The sequence below is a fragment of the Phalangium opilio genome, unplaced genomic scaffold (genome assembly GCF_054372755.1).
Source record: "Phalangium opilio isolate 3A_F unplaced genomic scaffold, DU_Popi_V2 ptg000079l_1, whole genome shotgun sequence".
Taxonomy (NCBI): domain Eukaryota; kingdom Metazoa; phylum Arthropoda; class Arachnida; order Opiliones; family Phalangiidae; genus Phalangium; species Phalangium opilio.
Window position 1 is genome coordinate 976,493 of NW_028324187.1, and position 25,035 is coordinate 1,001,527.

Genomic DNA, 25,035 nt, shown 5'->3' on the forward strand with positions numbered 1-25,035 from the left:
AAGCTAGCCTCACCCGAAATAAATTTTACAAATTCCTCTATGGGAAAAGATACAAATTCACGACATCACCAGTGATTACTTGATTAAGGGGTATTATATTCATTAATTTCCGCCTTTGGGGGATAATAAAGGGAAGGTGAAATTACTATATTTAATATATAAGTTTCTTGAACTCACGTTCCCATAAAAATATCGTAATAATAAAATTGATGAGCTCAGTTGGTTTGGGTTAATTTACTTCTAGCACCATCAGTTAGTTAGCTATTAGAATCGAGACTCGAGAGAGAGTGTTGATGTTACGAACCATTTGGATTAATTCCAGCAAACTCAAAAGATAGATAAGCCTAATCTTAAAAACAGGCGGGAAGGAAGAGCATAGTATATTGGGTTTGGAATTAACAAGAAGTGATATCTAGTTTACTAGGGAGAAGGTATAAATTCGCACACTTCCAGCTTTATCTCCAGTTCAAACGTATAGTAGGTTCGGAGTTAATCCCCGCCTCTAAATTACAACCACCATCTCACTGGTTCTTGAAACTAACGTCAGCACGACGCGAATGACGATAATTACGTATTTTCCGTCTGAGGAGAGGCGAAATAGCCCGGCCTCCTTTTACGTCCCCACGTCCCCCCGTTGTATTTTGAAAGGGGGACTTTGACTATGGCGCGCGAATATTTAGGTATCTTAAACCTTCTCCCTAATAAACTAGATATCACTTCTTGGAATTAATAAACAGTTGAAAAGGGTTGACTTAGTTTGTAGAAAACGCGTCTCTGTATAGCTAACCAGAACGAGCTCGGAGTTAGGGGGAAAAATGACAGATAACTGATTTTGTGTAAAGTTAAAGTTTTTTGGCAGCCTAAAGGGCAAAAGGCGCGAGGCGAGGACCACCCGAGAAGACCAGGATAGAGATAGAAGTGTGGCGCCGTTCCACGGGACAAGATGTAAACCATTTATAGCTTTTATAGTTTAGGAAGATCAAGAAAAAGAGAAAGGAGAGGGGGGGCCAAAAACAGATTGGGGATGAATGCGGCAAAGAAAGCTCTAGACCACTTTAAAAACAATTTCAGATATGTTTGTATGAATAGTTTTACAAGGAATAAACTTCACGCGTTATTTAGAACAAGATGACGGCTTCAATTGGACGAAGATAAGGGTTGCTTCCATGCCTCTTTGATAAGAAGGGTTAAAGGTCATTTAATACGGCTGAATATTGCGGTAAAGTCTTGTACAGTACAATTGGTCTACAATGCTTCCTTGCCTCCTTGATTGGAAGGGTTAAAGGTCATTTAAAACTGTTGAATATTGCGGTAAGGTCAAGTACAGTACAATAATGCTTCTTTGCCTCTTTGATGGGAAGGGTTAAGGGTCATCTTAAACGGTCGAATATTGCGGTAAAGTCAAGTACAGTCTACAAACGGTCACAGATGTATAGAAGTAAATAAGGTGAAACTAAATATTTTTGACCCATTTGGGAATCAACCGCTCTCTAGCTAGAAACTCCCAATTCCAAATATAACCCAAAGCAATTCAAAGCACCGCTAGCTGCAAGATCTCAAATCTTGCAAAATGTTTGAAATTAGTGGAAGCTAGCAAGCGACATACGAGATTCGTATATACGTAAAACTTGGGAAAAAAGTGAAAGAATCACGCCATGGTTTTAAAAAAACCTCCTAGGGGTGCGTGATTATCACGAAGATGTTTTAGAAGAAAAAAAATTCATGAACCGATGGGCGCGGGTGGCCCCGATGTAAAGTTCCCGCCAAGTTAAAAAAAACTATATAAAAACGAAAAAGGCTCATGCAGTTGCAAATGTTTACAGTAAAATACGGGGAAGTTTCTCTCTGGAAAGTGGGGCTATTTTTGGTCCATTCATTCCGACAGCTTATAAACAATTTGAAGGATGAGCTCGAGTCGTGCAACATTGCACCGCACGAGCGCCAAAAAACTTATAAAAACCCAAGAATTGCAAACTAACGTCTAATGCGGATAGCTTACATATAAGAGAGTTAAACCAATTACGACTTCCCATACTCATCAAACTTCCCGTCTAACTGAATATACACGTGACTTTCCTGGATGGTTCATATCCGCGACCGGGGTTAATCAATGTCAAACTTAAAGAGATGGATGCGCGTGGTAAACTCCATAGCGTTCTTGGATTCTTGGAAGGAGATCCAAGAAGAACGTTATTGTTTCATTGTCAATTAGACTGTTATCTTATTAACAATTGCTAATTACATTAGCACGAAGCAACAAGGATCTCATGAACTGATTTGAACCCCCAAGGGCATTGGAATTGATCTTATATCCGCAAGGTACTATGCCCATATTTCCATAAAAACCCGAAGACGCCGTTACAGGGGTACGACAACGTTTTCATTGTTGTGAAAGATTCAGTTATAAATTCTACCGAGTCAAATTTGAAATATCGGTATCCAACTCAGCCAATGCATTAAGGGTATTTAAAATGAGGGTATACTTAAAATACTCTGAAGGTGTCAACTCCGTCACCTAACTGACTCAAATCCGACGACTCAAAGTAAACAATAACAAATACGAAGTAATTCCCTACCTTAACACTTTCGCAACTTAGCAACTTCATAGTTCATCCCATGATCGTGACGACGATTCTCCGAGTAAATTGAAAAGAGAGTTCAAACTACAGTTAACTGAATGAAACTACAAGTAACGCACGAGGACGTACGGGTACAACACGTGCTACGTGTTCGCCATACGAGACTTCAAATACGAGAAAATCGGGATAACTACAAGTTTTTATCAAAAAAGACACCACCAGTCTACTACTACTACTACTGGCGCGGAGTGGGGGTCAAACGACCAGTCACGTGACTACACTTTTTGAGCGCGCGACTATAGAGAAGCGATGGATGGAACCAATGTCCAACGAGAAGCGAGGCAGGCGCCAGAGCGGGAAAAGCACGAAAGTTCTCACGGGGTTAGGAAGAACTCTCTTTTTCTTTAGGAATAAGGAGAGTAGAACTTTTTTTCTCTCTCTCTCGGTGCAGTTTTTTCTTTTTTTTTAATATTAGATCTGCCCCCTTCCTCCCCATTCTTAAATGAGAGATTTCGGGTGGTTAGAAAGCGGGCAGCAGTGGCTAGCCCAGCCTATTAGTACATCTTCTTGGGTGGTCCTATACGACTTCTCCGGCGGCGGCGGCTGCGGCCCGAGCTCAACCAGTCGGCCGAATCCTCCACCTACCTACTCTTCCCCTTTAAAGCCTCAACTATCCCCGCTTTTCACGAAACTTATTGGGTTGATAATCAGTGGCTGGCTAAAGTGTCACACATTTAAAACCATACAAGTTTGAAACTCCCATAGAATTACGGAAGGATGGCCAATTGGACTCGACTATACATCTATCTTTTCCGCAATTGCGCTGTCCAACTCTTTACACAGGTGGTAGGCAACTCTCAATATCGGGACGTACAAGGGGGTTGATACATTGCCATACGTCTCTGCGCACTCTCATGATACTAAAGGACTACAGCGCAGGCGCCTAAAAGCGAGATGGAAGGCAAAGTTTCACCCCCGTCTCTTTCACTTTTAGTTACATCGAAATGGTCCATTACGTATGCAAACGTCACACCCTTATATCTCTTAGCTCAGTGGCATCCCCCTACTGGGCGCGTACATTAGTCCCTCTTACAAGAGCGCGACCTGCGGGAGGGATACACAGTCTACACCCCTCTTTTCCGCCACTAGTCTATATTGTTTCATTAGCACGCGCATAGACAGCGATGAATCTCGCTACTGATGTTTTCCTACTACCTTTCTTCAAGTCGTAATGCATGCTTCAAAACATTTCTCTATTTTATTATAACTCGTTCAATAATTAACTTATTAATTTCCAGAAGTGGTTATACCGTTTTGCTCCCCTTGTTTATCTACAATGTTCCTTCAGTTGAAAGTCAGGGGGAGGGGGCGTAGGGGATGATAGTCCCAAGTTCTATTTTTCCTTCCATCTTTCTCCTCCTCCACGGATCTCTCTTCTGGAGATCTTCTAGCTCCTCTCTATCTCATCTTCAGAGAGGAAGAGAGAAGACACGGATGCGTGGCTCGGCCCGGGCCCATCCAGCGCGTAAAACCGATTAATAAGCTTTTCTTCATTGAACGTTCGGTCTCTCTTTGTACTTTTCTCTCTTTCTTTTCTTTTCTTTGGCTTTTTGCTTTTTCTTCTTTCCATCTTTCGTTCCAGTTAATGAAGACATTTTCCCTTGACACGTAGGTGTGATCGGATATAGATGGATACAAGGAATGTATATCTAAAGACGTACCGAAAAACCCCCCAATACTGAATTCGCTGTTGGTTCCCGTGGCCCACCAATATAGAAAGAGTCATTTAGTAAAATATAGCTTTCGGGGTGTGCCGTTTTTGTTTTGTTCGAGGGATGGAGTAGTTGAAACAGTGAGCTTGTATGAGAAGGAGAGTCAAAGATAACGGCACAGTATGATATCTCTCTCACGCGCACCTACCTCGGCGCACAGTTAGACGTCACGCCGGTCACGGGATCCGTTAAGAATACTGGCCGTAAACAAATTTCTCTGATTTTATTTTTCCTCTCTGTTGCGCCAAGAAGGGATATCTAGTTTACTAAGGAGAAGGTATAAATTCGCCACATTTCTAGCTTTATCTCCAGTCCAACCGTAGGTCCGGAGTTAATCCCCGCCGCCCCTAAATTACAACCAGCATCTCATTGGTACTAGAAAACTCACGTCAGCGCGACGCGAATGACGAAAATTACGTATTTTCCGACTGAGGAGAGGCGAAATACCTCGGCCTCCTTTTACGTTCCCCCTTGTATTTTGAAAAGGGAATACTGGGACTATGGCGCGCGAATACTTAGGCATCTTATCCCTAATAAACTAGATATCACTTCTTCGTTGCGCCGATTACGCATATGCAAAAACCACAGCTCGGTGCAGGTTTTGAATGGGCGGCTGACGGAGAATTTGGTGTCTCCGATTCTCCTCCTTATACATGCTCAATGGTTGAAATTATGCCGAATGTAGATTGATTTCTAAGCCTTTCTTCGCAGTTGTTTTTGTCCATTTTGACCATATTTTGGTTGAATTAAGCTTATATACAAAATTTACTTCAAACCCTACATCGTAAAAACTCATTGATTGAAAAGCTGATAGCCGCATGACTGATGATAACCCCATGAGAAAAAAAAATACAGGAAAATATAAAAATTGTAGTCCTTTTTCATTTTCACCCTTAAACTAACATAAACCACCAAGCGGAACCCCTGCACAGCGTAAAGCTCACTTCGTAGCTGGAAATCACGTTTTTCAAACATTCCCGCATTGAGATGACATCCGGGACACCCTGGACGTTTAGACTCGACACAAAAATCAGAAAGCTATGTCCCCCATTTTCAATTGACGCATTCTTCCCATAATAAGAGCAACATTTCAGTTTTTCAGAATTGAATAGCTCAATAGCCTTGGCTCTCAGGGAGAAAAAACAGTTCCTGAACTTCGTAGAAAAAGAAGAAAAAAAAATATCCCGAGAGGTGATGGTGAGATTTGCAGAGTCCGGGAAGAAATCGTGGAGAGAGAGAGAGCCTCGTTAGATGGGAAAATTTATATCCAAAGTTTTTCTGTCGTCGAAAAAACACTTATTGTACCCGGAAACGATTTGAGGTTTTTTGGCCTTGTCGATTTCAGCCTAATAGGGACACAATCATAGACCATTTCGATATAACTAAGAGGGAAGACACTGGTGTGAAACTATGCCTTCCACGACGCTTTTTGTCGCCTGCGCTGAAGTCATTGTGCGCAGAGACGGCAATGTACATTCCTCCTTTGCATGATATTAAGTCGAAAGGTCTAACAAAATTTAGAATCAAATACCGTTGCGTTTATAACATACCTTGAGAATGAGATGGTCAACCTTCCCTTCTACTATACATTGAGATTAAGTCAAAATTTTTTTTTCACAGACTCCAGAACTAAGCGTTTGTATCACATATTGTGATAGTCCAACATGGTCCATAGTTCAATATCAATAGAAGAGTCGAAGGAGGTCGCGGCAAGGTACTACGCTGATTTTCCATTGACGGAGTGTAAACCACGCTTTCAAACCGGATGTACCTATACATACGTCAACTCTAGCTACGAACGTCGCCCTCATCAACACTCTTTTGGGTGAAAGAAAGTTAAAATTCGTTCGCTGGCTTGAATACCTTGTTTTATCCGAACCTCCCTCAACATTTTCCAAGTTACAGTGGTAACCTTTCTCTATATTTTTTTTAGTGGCACACGGTTTTGACCTGGCCACGACCTCGCTTTAAGGTCGCCATCTCGTCAAACGCGACGCCTGAAAAGACAGCCTCAACCGAGTTTTTTCTTCATACCTATAGCTTCCTCTACGGGTGGTAAGAGCGAATGGCAACTCGTAAAAGCGCGTAAAATCCATCGGGTTTAATAATTCGGACAAGAAATCAAATTCTCGAGGTCACGAAAGAAACATAGCACTTGACTATATGTTGCCAAGATGTGAGCGTGACATTTAGGCCTTGCCTTTAGGGTTAAATGTTATCTGGGAGTCTAATTTCTGACCTATCGGATAACAGGAGGGTGTCCACGCACCAATAGAAATTGAGTAATTAATCTAATTTGGTCTTCGAAACTGACTACATCGTAGGAGGCGTGAGAAAACGTGAAAATTCCTGGCACGCAATAGCTAGTTGCAGTATAAGAATCCAAAGGAAACCACGCACCACCACTAATGGACTGCTCACCATATATCCCTCCATTTTCCACAAGAGGGTTGAAGATTTTCACCCCCCCTTTCTCGCTTCTAGCGGTCGAGAGCGGTAATGATCAGGGACCACACAAGAAGTCATCCACGTGCCACAAACACCAGCGAGTACTCGCACCAAATAGATACGGACCCCCGTCGCCGAAACATAAACCTCTGGTATCCAATTCTACCCTCTTCCACCTTGGGATTATAGATTTTAGTTTCACTTTTGAGTTGGGGTATATGAAACTACTAATCAAGTCACCTTAACCTAAAAGTTATACCAAGAAGGGATATCTAGTTTATTAGGGAGAAGGTATAAATTCGACACCTTTCCAGCTTTATCTCCAGTCCAAACGTATAGTAGGTCCGGAGTTAATCCCCGCCTCTAAATTACAACAGCATCTCATTGGTTCTTGAAAACTCACGTCAGCGCGACGCGAATGACGAAAATTACATGTATTTTCCGACTGTGGAGAGGCACCTAAATAGCCCGGCCTCCTTTTACGTCCCCCTTGTATTTTGAAAGGGGGACTGGGACTGTGGCGCGCGAATACTTAGGCAACTTAACCTTCTCCCTAGTAAACTAGATATCACTTCTTGGCTATAGGTTGTAAGAACTACAATATGAAAAATGGTCAGTTATGGCCTTTGGACGTCTTGTTTTTTATGGTGTATGCACTTTTGAGCTTGACCCTGCAGGTTCCCATTTTGACCATTGTATTATGGTTATGGAGTTCATTTAGTTGAGGTGTCAGATAGGCCCAAGAAAATGAATTTCTAAAAATACCAGAGTCCTTTGAAGGGATAGGTAAACCTAGCAGAACCTACCTTTAACCTAAATTAGATGGAATTATGATTTACACTGAACGTTTTCGGTCACATCCTGTCACGAGGTTTATTTAATGATTCTTTAATATCTTATTATTTTTTTTTTTTTTTTTCAAAACCCCAATAAAAGAAAGTTACGTTTGAGTTGATACTACACCTTTAAATTGATAAATTTGACATTATTTAGACTAAAGCGTTAATTATGGATCAAGGGTAAGGCTTAAAAAGTTTTAAAAACTAAAATAAGTTGTTTAAATTCAAGATTTTACTGACTTCTTTTTTTTTTTTAAGAATAAAAAAAGGAATAAAAATAATTAAATTTAAATTAAATCCGATTATTAATTTAATTGCCGTCTCAAATCATACTTTTCGATATTAAATATTATTTTTGGAAATACTGGGCTGCCCGAACTGAAAAACAGAACCAGTCTTGGATAAGTTGGACGACGGAATTTAATGTCGTGTATATTAAATATTAAATTTGGCATTTTTCATTAGATGTCCCGCCCCGGGCTTCGTGTACATATCTATATGATCCCCTCCCATCCAATTTAGTCTTCTACTCTCCAAATTACTAGAGAAGAAACAATTAGATAACCGAGAGCATCGATCAGCTATAAATCGTGGGAACCATCCCCAAAGGCCAACTAATTAAGAAATTAAAATCAGTTTTCTTTTTTCCCCTGAATATTTTAGGTGCAATATTACTTTTAAAATTAAAATATGACCTAATTTGGATGGGGCTAACTCAAGAGTACAAGGGAAAAATAGAAACTCTTTATGAACTTCTTAATTATAGGCCTAAAAGTCTATTTTTAGCATACGTCTTTAAATTACTCCTTATGCAAACAGGGTTAGATTTAATTTTCGAAGTAGGAATGGAGAACGGTTAGTATTTACTACTGTTGACTCATAGCCCAGTATAGAGCCCCTCCTTCCAACACGTAACGAAAAGTTGAAATGATCTAAGTTCAGCTAGCTCACTTAAACTACGTTTTGATGACGTTGCTGACGGGGACGGCGAAAAATACGTAATTCCTTTTTACCTCTGTCGCTATGACCCGCCTCTTCTTTCATACCCCTCCGTCCCGTGGAAGGGGGTCCGGGACTTTGACGCGCGCCCACATTACTCTGTCCTCCATTCCTACTTCTAAAATTAAATCTATCCCTGTGCAAATTATATGAAGGCTGCGAACTGTTTCAAGCGCTCACTTCATGTTCGCTTTGAAATTTCTCGACTTCTAATTAAGCTATCCAATTTCTGGCAACGTCAATTTGTAGACCAAAATGTCTATTTTTAGAAGATATCTTAAAATCCGTTATTACGTAATTTTTGAACAAACGCCAAGGCTTAGAAAAACGTCTTTCCTCAAATTAAATTTGCGAAACATACTTCGTCATCCCAATTCCAAATATCTCTAGAATTTGTTCCTCGCCTAAATTTACAAAATTAATTTATTCAATTCCACGCAAAATATTATCCTGTATAAATTTAATTAACATGGAATTTCCCACGGGAGACACAATCACTACTGACCAGAATATTATACCTGTATACCGGTTTTATCTATTGCGATAAGCAAAAAAAAAATAAAAAATAAAATTATATTTAAAATAAAGCTCAGCGATTCGCCCGAGTAAATTTACAACAAATTGAAAATTTTAAAATTCGGTTTTGGCTGAACAGTTTCGTGAGTAACAACCATCATGATAATACCACGCATCTATAAGGGGTTGGACACTTAATTCAGACCAGCTACTTAAATAAACCAAACCCTTAGCCTTAATTTAACTTTAAATCAACTTTCAACCAGACTCTATAAGTTCACATACCTAAAACAAAATTCTATATTTTTGTGTTTTCAGAGAAATTTTAACAGAAGAGTATCCTTCCCCTCGATACACTCTCCTCCCCCTTTGAAATTGATTACGATTCATCTTCTAAAGCTATCGAATGAACCTACAATTAATTTTTTACCTTTCTTTTCTTGGAAAACCAAAAAAAAAAAAAAAAAAAATAAGACTAAAATCTTTTTTGGGGGGAAATCAAGCTGCAATGTTATTTTGTGATTTACAACGCGGTTTTTGATTTCCCCTACTTCCAAAGTTCCAATCATTGGTAAATTGAGCTCTTCTAGTCTCTCTCTATTGCCCCCCCCTTCCCTCAGGTTTAAGTTAAAACTTATAGTATCTATGGGGGATTTGAGGGGATATTCAGCTAGGCAGTGATGTTACTTCGAGATGAAGTTGGACCACCCAAGTAGAATTCGCGATATCTCAGGCAATGGTGTGCATACTTGGCAATTAAGGGGGTTCAGATATTGGAGGCGTTCCTAAGGGTCCCCAAAAGCAATCTAGTAATATAATTGTCCCCTCCAACTTCCCAAAGAGCATTCGAGCAAACCCCAACAACCTCCGTAGGTTTGCATGAAAATAGCCTGATTCCAAGGGATGTTTTTAAATCTAAAATTAACAATGACAAACTATAGTTTTTTTTCTATTGGAATAAACACTGAGATATGTTCCGTAAGTATGACACTTCATGTACTTCGTAATGCTAGAGACTTACAGCTCGAGCTAGTTCGAGAACGACAAGCGACAATTGAAGTCCTACATTCGGTGGTTAATTTTGCAGAACTTCCATCTAGTTCCTATTTAGTCTGTACTAAGCCTTTGACATCGACCAAGTCACCAGGCGTCGCTTTACCTCGAATCTATGACCTACGTCACCCACTTCATGACAAGCTCCAGTTTGTAACCAGTGACAAACTTATGCTTCACATATCTTACGAACTTATGCCGTATAAGTTATCAAAATTGTACAAAAAAATACGAATTGGACGCACAGATATATCTTGGGTATATAGCCTTTTGCCATTTTTATGTATGGTTAAAGTTATTGGCAAGGTCAGAGGTCAAATCCTGCTGCGGAACGATCTCTGCCAATTGATTACAAGCACCTATCACATTCATTAGGTTCAGCTTCTGGTTATTGGTATCATAAATTCCGCGGTAAATTCTTTCTTTCTTGGTCGGAGAAAAAAAAGCGGTCCTATAGTTTGAATGTTGGATCGGTAAAGGTCATACAAAACGTCGGAATTCTTGGGCTATAACCCTTGGTTTGCTATAGCTACAATTCTTTTTAAGGGGGTGATATTTTACTTTTTTGACGTACAGTGATACTTATATTGAAGTATTACCACGACTTAAAATCTCTCAAGTTTGGAAGAAAAAAATCAAAATTAACTACGATATATTCTCTAGAATGGAAAGCATTTTTAGATGGGGCCTAGTCGCAGTGCCCATCTTTTATTTATATTTTACTTGAACCAGCGCCACTAATTCCTCTAGCCTTTTATAGGAAGTGGCAGCTTCTTGTCCTTGAATGTATTATTATCTATCAGAAGACAACATGGAATGCTAACCCTACATGTCGGTCTATATATCACCCTACTTGTCCTTGATACGTTCTAATAGCCCTACTTGTCCTTGATATCTTCTAATAGCCCTACTTGTCCTTGATACGTTCTAATAGCCCTACTTGTCCTTGATACGTTCTAATAGCCCTACTTGTCCTTGATATCTTCTAATAGCCCTACTTGTCCTTGATACGTTCTAATAGCCCTACTTGTCCTTGATACGTTCTAATAGCCCTACTTGTCCTTGATACTTTCTAATAGCCCTACTTGTCCCTGATACGTTCTAATAGCCCTACTTGTCCTTGATACGTTCTAATAGCCCTACTTGTCCTTGATACGTTCTAATAGCCCTACTTGTCCTTGATACGTTCTAATAGCCCTACTTGTCCTTGATACGTTCTAATAGCCCTACTTGTCCTTGATACTTTCTAATAGCCCTACTTGTCCCTGATACGTTCTAATAGCCCTACTTGTCCTTGATACGTTCTAATAGCCCTACTTGTCCTTGATACGTTCTAATAGCCCTACTTGTCCTTGATACGTTCTAATAGCCCTACTTGTCCTTGATACGTTCTAATAGCCCTACTTGTCCTTGATACGTTCTAATAGCCCTACTTGTCCTTGATACTTTCTAATAGCCCTACTTGTCCCTGATACGTTCTAATAGCCCTACTTGTCCTTGATACGTTCTAATAGCCCTACTTGTCCTTGATACGTTCTAATAGCCCTACTTGTCCTTGATACGTTCTAATAGCCCTACTTGTCCTTGATACGTTCTAATAGCCCTACTTGTCCTTGATACTTTCTAATAGCCCTACTTGTCCCTGATACGTTCTAATAGCCCTACTTGTCCTTGATACGTTCTAATAGCCCTACTTGTCCTTGATACGTTTTAATAGCCCTACTTGTCCTTGATACGTTTTAATAGCCCTACTTGTCCTTGATACGTTTTAATAGCCCTACTTGTCCTTGATACGTTCTAATAGCCCTACTTGTCCTTGATACGTTTTAATAGCCCTGCAATTGTTCTCTACATGTTCTAACAGCCCTACAATTGTCCTCTACATGTTCTAACCGCCCTACAATTGTAATCCACATATTTTAACCACCCTACAATTGTCCTCTACATGTTATAACCGCCCTACAATTATAATCCACATGTTCTAATAACCTTACACTTGTCCTCCACATGTTTTAATAACCCTACACTTGTCCTCCACATGTTTTAATAACCCTACACTTGTCCTCCACATGTTTTAATAACCCTACACTTGTCCTCCACATGTTTTAATAACCCTACAATTGTCCTCTACGTGTTCTTATAACCCTACAACTGTCCTCTACGTGTTCTAATAACCCTACAACTGTCCTCTACGCGTTCTAATAACCCTACAATTGTCCTCTACGTGTTCTAATAACCCTACAACTGTCCTCTACGTGTTCTAATAACCCTACTTAGTTGTCCTCTACGTGTTCTAATAACCCTACAATTGTCCACCACATGTTCTAATAACCCTACAATTGCCCACCACATGTTCTAATAACCCTACAATTGTCCACCACATGTTCTAATAACCCTACGCTTGCCCTCTAACATGTTCTAATAACCCTACGCTTGTCCTCTAACATGTTCTAATAACCCAATACTTGTCCTCTATATTGTCTAATAACTCTTTCAAAAACAAATCAAAATTTCGATCTTGTCCTAATGGAGCTGTTCCCAATTATTTTTTGAGTGGTAATTAAAAGGTTAAACTATTGCATAATTCAATTAAAAAGCAATGAAATTCACTCCCCTGATTGCCAATAGTAAAACAATTAGAATAATTAATCTTAATTCGTTGTCAATTATAATGCAAACAATGGGAAGTCGATGTTTCTCAATTAGGCCTAGTTTTTTCATGGGTTTTTTTTTTTTTTTTTTGAAAAAGAGGCTTAATCGTTTCGCCATAAGAATAAGTCTTTAGAATTATTAAGGCAATCGTTTAAAATACGTATAGACATTGGCGAGAGATAAGTTTCGCGTTCCCTTCATGGGTGGTCTTGAAGCGAGTAAAAATGATTATCGTATATTTGAATACTTAAGGTTTTTTTTCTGTACCCGCCCGCCTCTAATGTCTATCATTAAGTTAAAGCGAAGGGGGGGGGGTGAATACGTAGAACAATTGTATTACTTTATATATATATATATACATCTAGAAATATCGTAATTACAAGCATTAAAGCTACGGAATTACTAAAGAAAGATAAATCCTACTCCCTATAAACCGAACAAAACCCATGATGAGGGAGGGGTAGGTTTAAAAATATTGTAACCGCATGGGGTCAAAGGTTATTTACATTATTAGTTCTAATAACGCGTAAAACAATGAAAAAACGACGTGTTCAAAGTACCAATGCCAAGGTATACTACGTCATTGATATTTCTAGTATAAAACCTACCCCTTATAGCTCTAACCGAACATACATTGAGGTAATAGAGTAATGTCAGTTCTACGTATGCAAACGTCATACCCTTGTATCTCTTAGCTCAGTGTCATCCCCCCTACCAGGCGCCTACAGTATCCCCTTTTATAAAAGCGCGCCTAGAGGGAGGGATACACCGTATACTACCCTCTCTACCGACACTACTCTATAGTAATTCTCAAGCATCTACTTCTTGTAACAGCGACTTCAACAAACTAGACTCAGCCCTGAAATCACGTGTTGAACCCGACCAAAGTTTGACTTGGGTACCAATGAGTCAAATCTAATTTGCTGACCACTCGAGCTAGCTGATTACCTTTAAACCCCACCATTTTAGCATGATTAGTCTGCTAAGAAATTCTCATGGGTTACACCACGCCAAAGCCCACGTGACCTTTGTACCCCTTGTACACGCCAAACAGTCCCCTTACAGTCTGTAACTACTCAATTACGAGGGGGTCTATGGCCAAATTTGGTTACGCAGAAAAGTCAAGTATCATACCTCTGTTTATGAGTTAATTGATGAATAAACAACTGGTCGGTCGTGATGGAGGCACTGAGGTCCCGAAGAAGGGCACCGTGTACTAGTCCGCGCGCTAAGATGTACCAAGCAACGCGCGAGAGGGGGTCAGGGGGTTGAAAAAAAATTCGTACCGGCGTCGGCGAAGATCAAAGAAACGTACCTCGCTATGCTTGATTAGTTAAGGGAAGAGATTAACTTTAATAGATTTCCGAGCTCGCGAAACTAATTCGTCACACCGCACCGCCGAGTAAAAGTGTTCGAAAATAAAAATAATTAAGCTTTGAATATACCCGATACCGGCGGCCACGCATTGTTAAAACATATTTTGCCTCAAAATCCTACTAAAATTCCCATAAAATCATATTTCAGGCCGACCCGCAATCCACCTTACTACTAATGCTTGACACCACGTGGCCGGCTTCAAAACGCAAATGATTGCTAATTACCCAAAAACTAAACCGGAATATTCCGCATGATGGCGGTACCGACTAGGGTAGACTTAGTACAGTTAGTGAAGCGCCAAATTTAAATTTTCTTACACACGTGATGGAGAGTGGTATAGACAGTTTTGATGGAAAGGCAAGGCGATAAACGCCGCCTAGCATCTCTCTGCTCAAACGTGCCTTGGGAAGTATGAAATGGTGCGCTTATTGGGTCAGAAGGTCTACGTCCTTACTTCCTACAATCGAAATCGTCTATAGGGTGTTTCCGCCAGAGTAAAAAGGGGGAAGAAATAGGGGCGAAAACCGGTTTTCAGGGGAAGTCAACATGGCGTCCTAACGTGGCCAGAGCGGGCAGCCGGCAAGGGGAGAGGAAAGGGGGAAGGTAACTTGACGTCACGCGCAAAGACCCTATAGTGTGATAAGACCTAACCTCTTCAGATTTCATGGGATCAACATAAGGTCAAAATAAAAGGGATATTGTTTCTTTGACGTACATTTTCTGGATAACTAAAAACTTAAAAACAATTTAAAAATTATTATTATTATTATAATTAAGGTGAAACAAACATATTTATTATTTACCTGACGTCAATGAGAATAAAACCTAATATATTTTATTACACCATTTACGCAAAATGTGGGAATTAATGTAAACTTAAGATATGGGTTTAAAAAGAAACGGGGGGGGGGGAGAAAATGGGGGGTCACGGCTTAAGAGATACGATACCATCGATAAGAAAGGTTTTACTGGGATTGTGGCAAGGCAATCTCTGATGATCCTCCAACAGTCACTCAACTTGGGTGGTCTCTCACAGACACACGATGGCACAGTGTCACGCTTCTATACATACCTAGATGCCAAATTTTTCTGAGTGGTATAGAGAACCCTAGAAATATGCGGGGGTGACGGCAAAAAAGTCGCGAAACTTTTAACATAAGCTTATAAGATATGTTCCTTCCATAAGTATGACACAACCTATACTTCGTAATGCTATAGCATAGAGACTTACAGCTCGAACTAGTTCGAGAACGACGGAAGCAAGAATTGAAGTCCTACACTCTGTGGTTAATTTTGCAGGACTTCCATCTTCCTATTTAGTCTGTACTAAGCGTTTGACAGCAGCGCCTCACCAGGCTTCCCTCGCTTTACCCTGAATCTATGACCTACCTCACTCACTTCATGACAAGCTCCAGTTTGTAACCATTGACAAACTTATAGAACATCATGTCGTATGAACTTATGGTTGTCATAGTCGTGTTTTCAAGGGAAATGCATTGAAAACTACAATAATGTCAACAAAACCCTCCCGAAGCTAAATTTGATTAGAAATTAAACATTTTATTAATTTCAATTTTAAAATTAGGTTCCATTTCATCTTTAAGTTGATGGAAACATTTTGAGGCAATATTTCTTTGAGAGGCGTTGCCAGAATTGATTAGTTCTCCGTATAGATAAATACCCATTGCCTAAATTATTAATTAAGAACTTATAATTAAATTAAATTTAACTAAATTAAAAATTACGGACTATAGTACCAAATCATTTTGTATAAAGTTTTCAACATCGTCATAGAAAATTTTTATCTTATGTTTCGTAATTAATTCGCACCAACGATGTCTAACCTAAGTAGGGACGTGCGTTATGCAATTAATTTTTTATTTGATTAGATTGCGGTCGTCATTCAATATACTAATCATACCTCCGGGTTTTTATCTGCTAATGAAAACTTATCTTTCAACTCTTTAAATGCTGCAACTGGAATTGCACTTTCGTGATTCAGTAGATTTTCTAAAATTATGACTAATTGTTCTTGAACTTGAATCTGCAATGAAATATTCTCGATGTCAAAGACTCAAATTGAAAGAGATATGAAAAGGAAGTCTAAGATTAAGGATGATAAAGTGTGGAGTGGAAATATGGAGTTTTGATAAGGATAATTAAGAATAGAGTGGGAAATAATTAGATAATCAAACTTATTAGTAAATTAAATAATATTACCTTTATTGGCGAAAATGTTAAAGTTTGGGCGGTTTTTTTGCGTTTCTTAAGTGATTTGAACCAAGTTAACAAGATGTTTGACTGAAATTGCAAGAATATTATTTTAAATATAAGGATTAAATTGAGTAAAAACATTTACGCAACCTACCTGCGTAATTGCATCATTGTATAATGAATTGGTCCCCGAAGGCGTGAAAAGATCTAATTTCTTTAAAAATTACGAAAAATCCTTAGATTAATTACATTTAAAATTAAGATTAATTAAAATTAAAGTATCTTACTTCAGGAATTCCAGGAGAATCAAGCCAATCATTTGTTAAACTTTCAATCGTTTCTTCTCTGAAATACAAAAAAGTCATACTTAGGAGTTTAATTAAGCTAAGTAATTAAAGAGTTTATATAATTTTACTTGATATTAGGAAACGTCGTGAAGAAAAATTCTAAAAATTCCTACAAGAAAACATTTTCGAAGTATAATACTGTATAGTTTAATTAAAATAACTTTAAATTATTTTAACCTTACTTTAGAATCAACTAATTTTCCTTTATTAATTTCAACATAATTACTTAAAAACTCCATAAAATAATTTTCTCCAACTAAATTACTTAAATATTTTAGCAGGAAATAACCCTGAAATTTAATTACTTTCTTTTAGATAATATTATAAATTTTTAAAAATATTCGGGGTAGGTAATTTACTTTTATGTAATGTACTTGCAAAAAACCTTTTTCCGAATTCATCCCATTTTTGACCATTTTAGCGTCTCTCTCGTCAATTTGGGCTAATATATCTTGACCTTTAGTGGGTCTGTAAATGACCCTTTAAATCGACCTTAACCAATGGACGGTACCTTATTGTTGAACGCACCTAAGCGTTTGAAGTTCGTCAATAGTATTTTCAACTTCAGCTTTCAAAGTTTGAGCGCGAATCCAACAACGCAATTCTTTGTAATCCGATGAAAATGGGTCTTCGAACTGTTTATTTAAGAATGGTTTTTTATTTATTACCATATCTTCAGATTCTTCAACAACATTTGGACAGGTCATGCGTTAAATCATATTTATTGACTTGTAAAGTTCAACTTTGGAATTTTCGTAAGCTCAAGAAAATTTACGTACTAAAATCAATTCCCCAACGTTGTTAAAATCCCTGACCTTTTTGACCCCACTTTTCTAGGTTTGCCCTGACCGGTGGGAACATTGGTTCCAAGTATTTTATTTATCATAAATTATCCAATTATTTTTTGTTAATTACTTAATCACGTTATTTATTGTTCATTACCTAATCACGTTTTTTATTGTTCATTACCTATAATCATATATTTTATTGCTAGTTACCTAATTATTGACCCTATTCTTTTAATTATTGTTATTTACCTAATTATTTATTGGCCCTTTTATTTTACTTACTGTTAATTACCTAATTACTAATTAGCCATATTATTTTATTTATTTTAAATTACCAAATTATTAATTAGCCATATTATTTTATTTATTTTAAATTACCAAATTATTAATTAGCCATACTATTTTATTTATTGTTAATTACCTAAATATCCTAACTACAATTAATTAGCCAATTTTTATTTTTTTATTGATTAATAATTTGAACTTACTTTCATGGTGGTGGAATGAAAGACATCTTCCAAATAAGTGGCGAATCCCTCACTCAACCACTCTTCTGTCCAATCTTTGGCTCCAATTAAGAGTCCGAACCAAGAGTGAGCCAATTCGTGAGCCAAACGGACATTCATGCTTCCATCACGGGTTAAAGTCGATTGCGAAAGAAATACAATATTGGGGCTATAAATACATTTCCAAGAAGAAAAAAAAATAACCCTCTGAAGCTAAAATATATTAAGTTTGGAATGACGTGTTATCCACCTGGCCATTCCCAAACTGCCAAAACCACGAGGAACAATAAGGAAATCAACCCTGGGAAATGGATACGCTCCCATGTGTTTTCTAGTCGCTTCTACGCAATTTGGAATGTAATTGGAAAACGCCTTGAAAACCATAATTACGCGTCGTTAAGTAATTTAAAATGAAATTACGTTACTTAAAATGGAGAGGGTGATTATATTGGACAAAACAACAAAATCAACGAACTTTTATTACTATATTCAGAAGGGGATAATAGAAGAAGGATGACACTCTGTATCCTCTTAATACTTTAGTTATGTAATGTCATGATTCTTCCCAGACACCCTTTTTGTTTGCTTTCCTGCTGAAAAAACTTCAGATGGGCATCGCACCGTGTTATGGCGAATTCTATAACTGTTTGGTATTTACTAAATTCTCAGCAGTCAACCCCTCACAAACCTTTATTGTCTTGACGTGGGACAAAAACGCACAAGCGCATGCATGCGCCTTGGTAAATAGTTAAGCAACGAGGGAACTATTTATCGCGTATGTGATTCGGTTTAGTAATCTTACTCTAAACGTAAAATTATGTTGGGAAGAATCATGTTACAATTACCCCGCTTTGTGTTATGTACACTTCTCTCGAAGAGAAGTATTATATACTTCTGTTACTAATAGAGCAATTGAGTCAAAGCTGTAGGTGATTGCTTAATCTCCCTATTTTTAAACCTTGAAGACGCTTTGATTTTAAGATAGTCAAAATCACCCTCCCATTCTTAATTAATTTCAGATAATTACATTATAACATTGGTCAATTAACGAATTTGACGCAAATAATCTGCATTCTAACTCTCCAGTCACGCTGCATTAGAAAGTTTTGAAATTAAATTAAAAACGCTGCTATAGTAGAACAGAAATTGATTCACACTTTCACGAAGAAAATTTCAATTACTCTATAGTTTTGCATTTCCAATAACCAACCGCTATCGCTAACGTAGACATGGGTAATACTGATTTTGTACAAAAATAATACTGTTTAAAACCTGAAAATGAACCAGAAGTTTAGGAACTTCATATTAGAAGTGTATAAACGAAAAAGTATAGTTTAATTATTTCGATATCTTTGTGTTAATATATTTCTTTTGACGTGCCATTGTTAAGGTTTATCTGCGAATGTTCGTCACCGCTCGTAAGTACAGTCAATGACTCGTGTACTTTGATAGTGGCTTCCCAAGTGGCCATCGCGTTTGGAGGTTCTTGGCATGGAAATAATGACCTGTTGTTGACCCAAGCTCCGTACGTATATACGCAAGGACTAAACGTAAAGAAATTTTCCGAACAATTGAGGCTATAATTACCGAAAAAATTTACGACAAGCATGAAAAAGAAAACTTTAAAAGTGACAGTAACACGACGACTACCAATGGCTGAGGGAACCTCTTACCATAAGTTTAAAAGATATGTTCCATAAGTATGACGACACTTCCTATAGTTCGTAAGGCAAGAGACTTACTTTGAGCAAGAAGTGATATCTAGTTTATTAGGGAGAAGGTGTAAGATGCCTAAGTATTCGCGCGCCATAGTACCAGTCCCCTTTTCAAAATACGAGGGGGGGGGGGGGACGTAAAAGGAGGCCGGGCTATTTCGCCTCTCCTCAGTCGGAAAATACGTAATTTTCGTCATTCGCGTCGCGCTGACGTGAGTTTTCAAGAACCAATGAGATACTGGTTGTAATTTAGAGGCGGGGATTAACTCCGGACCTCCTATATGTTTGGACTGGAGATAAAGCTGGAAATGTGGCTAATTTATGTCTTCTCCCTAATAAACTAGATATCACTTCTTGCTATGAGCTAGTTCGAGAACGACAAGCGAGAATTGACTACACTCGGTTTAGCAGGACTTCTTCCTATTTAGTCTGTCCTAAGCCTTTCATAACGACGCACCAGGCGTCGCTTTACCTTGAATCTATAACCTACGTACTTCATGACATACTCTCTCGGCAACCAGTGACAAACTTATGGAACATATCTTATAAACATATGCTTTTTCTTTTTCCCTCTTTGAGTACAAGGCGACGTATATCACCTGTCAGTTTGTCACTATCACTTTAAAGATATTTTTTTAACATAACAAGAGAGAGATTATTACTTGTCGTCTTGATCTTTAACCCAAAGTAAGGATTTTCCCGCTTCTTTTGTACGATAAGTTATTCGTACGATTTTTGGGAAACAAAAGGCGCAAAATGACGTTTCTTTCCAAATTTTTAACGACCAAGAATCAACCTTGAAATTAAGTTCCATCGAATCACTTCCCTCAAGAAGTTCTCCAATACCACCGCTCGTTATTTCTTTAACATTAATAATTTCAATATCCTTGCAATCCAATACAAAACAAAAAGGTTCTCTTTTAAGGCTACAGGAAACCTCGTGTTCGACACAAGAACGTGACTTATCACCGACGGCATTTAAAAACAACGTCACGTGACCCGTAAATAATTTCCTTTCAAAATCACAATGCCATTGAAAATTATAATGATTCACCAATATTTCATTCGTATTAGAACACAAGGGTAGATCGCCGCCATCTTTTTCAACTTCATCCATAATTGGAACTAAAAAACAAAATTCAAACCTTCCGATTTAATTTCTAACTGTAATTTAAAAGTGAAAGAATAATTTATTCATTTTTTATTTATTTACGATTAAGTTTTATTTATTTATTTATTCAACAACGTTTTACAAATAACAATTACAAATTATACAAGACTGTTATAAATACTATTATATAACCAATATATTTTATATTATTTAAATAAATTAGCGATTATAATACAGATATTTGGTATTAAATAATTTCGATCCGCAATATCAACTAAATTAGAGAAAATATTCGATGCGTTGAAATCAAAAACGATAATTTTTACACAAAGCTTATGTGTCACAAAATATAATTATAACAAAAATAAAAAATACTGCGGCCTGAGTTTCAACGGAAACGGAAACGCTTGGTCTTTAAAAATATTTTGAATAGTGGGATGCTTTACCAACCAATAAGAACCAGTTACTAGTATTTCTTTGCGCGAAGACATTAATGTAACATCAAGATTATCTGAGAAAGATTTTTTTATAAAGCGGATTTTATTGGCAAGTCTAATGCTTCAGCGATACGTTTGACACATAATTTTGAACCTTCGTGAGCTTCTTTGGAAAATGGCGAGAAACTCAAGAATCCGTGGGGTAGTTTGTCGACAATGTCTAAAGTGACTGGTTGTCCCAAACGACGTAACTTTCTGGTAAACATGACGGAGTCATCGAGGGTTGGATCGTAACAGGGACATAAAAAGTAGACATGGGGCATTTTCTTTAACATCTCATCCGTGGCGAGAATAGGCGACATGAAGGGGTTACTAGCAACAATACGAATTTGTTTAAACTTCTTGGCAAGTACTTGTTTGGATTCTTTAAACCACGGGACGCTGGTCTGATGAACTCGACCGTTGTCTACCACATCCCCGTCCATGACTTTAGCGAAAGCAATGTGTCTCTTGTAGAAATTATTATTGGTGGCAAAGTCGACGGCCTTTTTAAAATAAGTTTGCGTAGTATTACGCGCCTTTTGTTGCAGGCTGTAAGATATGTCGTTGGGTAAATCGTAGATGAGGTGTTCATCCTTATCGAATGAATTCTCAAACTGGTGATCTTGTCCAGGTTTGATATACTGGTCGATAAAATTATCGGCATAATGTCCGGCGTTAGGAACTTGCGTTTCGTTAGAGTTTGGCGATATTAATCCGACAATGGGTTGATTATCTTTGCGCAGGACTGAAGTGTCTAAAGCCAAGGACGTGCGACGTAGGCGTTTGTGTCTTTGGATATCAGGGGTTGGTCCAATGTTCCCATTTTCCTCATCATCTTCAAAGAATTGCCCCGCTTCGACCGCGCTATCTTCAACGTCCAGGTTTTTAAATCCCATAAGTAAATGTATGCCGGAATCCAATGCCTGAATCACCGATGTTCTCCGACTTCTTGAGGATGGGGTCGACATTTCGTCATCAACGTCCATGGTACTGTTAGCTCCGGCGTACGCGTCCAAACAAGTCAGCATGAAACCGAGTGGTAACAATGGATCCATGACGCATAAAAGCCTCGATGGTGACGGAATTAAATCCAGAATCATGGGAGTGTAGGCGCAGAATACCTTATCGGGAACTCTGATCCCTAAATCGATGGTCTTCAAGGTTAAACCAAGCGCGATGTTACCACCCGCGCTGTCACCAGCCACGCATATCTTCTCGCCAGTCCATCCCAAACGTAGGCAATTCTGAAGAGCCCATACGTAACATAGAAGCACTTCTTCAAGGGCCCTTGGAAACGGGGCTTCCGGAGCCAATGAGTAATCAACAGAGAAGATTGGGATATTGAGGTCCTTAGCCCAATCTCTCAAATATATTTCGTGCGCTTCCGGCGATTGGGAAACGAATCCGCCACCGTGGACGTGAAATAACAAGGAAGAGGATGGTTCAGCGGGTGACTTCTTCATCTTTCCATTGGGTGGATTTTGACCTTGACGGTGTAAATGGCAAAGTAGGCGACATCGAACAGGTGCTTTTGGTATATGAGAACTCGGTACTGGTATCTCGACACAACCTCCGCCAATGACTTTATCCGCGAATAAAATTTCTGGAGGGACGTAAATTTCTTCAGATACTGCTGGTACTGCGCAAAACCAACTGGGTACTTGTTTCATTAAGTTGGTTTCACTCAGAGACCAGAAGGCTTTCAGAAATTCAATCGAAGCATTTTGGGCGACGTGAACGATTTGTCTGGATCTTAGGTCTGAGTTAAGCGAGTATTTTCCACCATTGATGACGGATGAAGCTGCGTGAACTAGAGCACCACCTCCTTTCTGATACAAATCGCTGAATGAAGCCATAACTACCGCGACACCAATAAGGGTCCGCCTCATAGACTCGCAGTAATAAAATCCAAGGTATTTTCCATAAAATCCAGTTTGGTCTAAGCTGCCATACTCATCCAATAGCTCTTGGCCAGTCAAGTGACCATCAGGGGAAAACAAGTCACCTTCTTTGTTATTCGCCATCATTTTCTTTAAATAATCCAGTCCCGTACGAAACCCACTGAATACAGTGGCGCATGTTTCTAGTTCCTTACACTGATTCTCTATTCTGAAGAATAATGACTGACGATTGACAGTTATATACCGAACAACTGTGATGGTTTTGGTTACAAAGATATCCATTAAGTTAATGTAACTTCGAAAACCGTTTCCAGGAGTTTGTTCATCAACATCATACAGATGAACAATTCGGCTTAAATCTTCCCGTTCAGTTTCGATATATTCAAGATTTTCACGAATTGATTTGAGAATAGAGACTAATTTAGCGTAAGAAGAACTAGACATTGAACAGCGACCGAAATAGTCCAAGTTATTCACGACTAAAGCGTGCAGCGTTGTGTATAAATGACGATTAGCGTCCATTTTATTCGAGTCAAATGAGTTTTGATCCATCTTTTTAATATCCGACGTGACTAGATTCCTCATCTATAACTAATGAATTTTTGGGTTTCACACACTAGTCACTACACTGAATTACTGAAAATATATAAGGTCCTCGACTTCAGGTTTCGCTATCTAATCAAGTGATAAACTTAAGAATAAGGCGAATTTTTAGACTTTAGATTAAAATAAAAAAATGATAATCATAACCTGACCTCCTTTAAATGTCGATCAACTAAAAACTCAGTCAACTGAGGCCGACTCGTATTTCACAATATTTTAATTAGCTAAGCCTTGGTTAAACTCGGGATAGAAATCGGAAAAACTCTTTCATGCAGGAAAATTCAAGTAGAAATGGCTTACCGATACAGTAGAAAAATCAGCATCAAATCCAAATAACCACAATCACCCTTACGACAAATATTCGTAGTTAACTATCCTTATTTTACACGCGAAAACATAATCGAAATACATCTACCATACGACAGTAACGACGGTAAACCACTTAACGCCTAGAAACGCCATTTAAACGAGCACAAGCGGACGACAAATGCGCGGAGGCTCATACGTCATATGCGTCAAAGAAATTGTAGCTCCCGATTGGTTTAGAATTTAAAAGGAGGACAGAGACTTTTTTCTTCATTTTTCCATATGACAAAACTTTCAATAATTCTTATCATCCACTTTTGTTCATATATATATATAGAAAGAGTACCTCTACATTTATATTTCGAAAAATATATTTCCTGTAATATAGTACTATACTAAGAAATATTTCCAATGAATACGTTCATAGGCCGATGCAATACATAAAAATAAATAATATAGATCACTTGAAGTTGAAGTTGGCACTTCATGTTATTTTCCCCCAACTACGAATACGTTATATGAAGAGAGCTGCCTCTTCCCTTTGAAAAAAGATGGTTAGACGCTACGTAGCGAGGGGCTAACCACTTTTAGGTTTCCTATAACTGAGAATTGAGGATATGATGTAAAAGTGGGGACCTTTGAGTGACCAGCTCCTCGCACACGGCCTCAAACGTGCCAGACTTTACTGAGCAATCTACCATAAATAATAAATTCCAATTAATTCTCGGTAGAAAACTACACATAAAGGCATATGATAAAGGTCCATTAAATATTTCTGAACGTGGAGGTTCATCTAGTAATCCATTTCTGTCTAAGATTACATTTAGTTC

At 38.3% G+C, this 25,035-nt stretch overlaps 3 protein-coding genes across 3 annotated transcripts in view; all 3 read right to left on the bottom strand.

Annotated features, from left to right (window-relative positions):
* Positions 1-2,744, bottom strand: part of ptc (protein patched) — a 38,212-nt gene extending 35,468 nt beyond the window's left edge. The window contains exon 1 of the mRNA XM_089845431.1: positions 2,577-2,744. Within this exon, the coding sequence (XP_089701557.1) occupies positions 2,577-2,606 (30 nt within the window). The 5' untranslated portion in view covers positions 2,607-2,744. The remainder of the gene's footprint in view (positions 1-2,576) is intronic.
* A 13,030-nt stretch (positions 2,745-15,774) lies between these two features.
* Positions 15,775-24,602, bottom strand: LOC149654065 (aminopeptidase O-like). The gene is made up of 17 exons (XM_089845209.1): positions 24,200-24,602; positions 20,468-20,930; positions 19,471-19,634; positions 19,272-19,362; positions 19,118-19,181; positions 18,341-18,462; positions 18,073-18,259; positions 17,325-17,431; positions 17,156-17,264; positions 16,979-17,086; positions 16,865-16,905; positions 16,737-16,794; positions 16,604-16,663; positions 16,456-16,536; positions 16,157-16,279; positions 15,993-16,079; positions 15,775-15,923 (listed from the first exon to the last, which is right to left on the bottom strand). The coding sequence occupies exons 2-17, from the start codon at positions 20,920-20,922 to the stop codon at positions 15,780-15,782; spliced, it is 2,001 nt and encodes a 666-aa protein (XP_089701335.1). The 5' UTR covers positions 20,923-20,930; positions 24,200-24,602; the 3' UTR covers positions 15,775-15,779.
* Hsl (hormone-sensitive lipase) lies at positions 21,443-23,881 on the bottom strand. The gene has a single exon (XM_089845210.1). It carries the CDS (start codon positions 23,879-23,881, stop codon positions 21,443-21,445), a length of 2,439 nt encoding a protein of 812 aa, XP_089701336.1.
* Positions 24,603-25,035: the final 433 nt, after the last annotated feature.

What these genes read in the sequence shown, in the direction of transcription:
- LOC149654065 (XM_089845209.1), bottom strand. Translation starts at nt 20,922, where the DNA reads ATGGATGAAGTTGAAAAAGATGGCGGCGATCTACCCTTGTGTTCTAAT. An exon ending in GCAGATAAACCTTAACAATG is followed by an intron (nt 19,363 to 19,470) that starts GCACGTCAAAAG and finishes GTTCATTTTCAG; the next exon opens with GTTTTAAACAGTATTATTTT. An exon ending in TGGAAATGCAAAACTATAGA is followed by an intron (nt 19,182 to 19,271) that starts GTAATTGAAATT and finishes TTTCTAATGCAG; the next exon opens with CGTGACTGGAGAGTTAGAAT.
- Hsl (XM_089845210.1), bottom strand. Translation starts at nt 23,881, where the DNA reads ATGAGGAATCTAGTCACGTCGGATATTAAAAAGATGGATCAAAACTCA.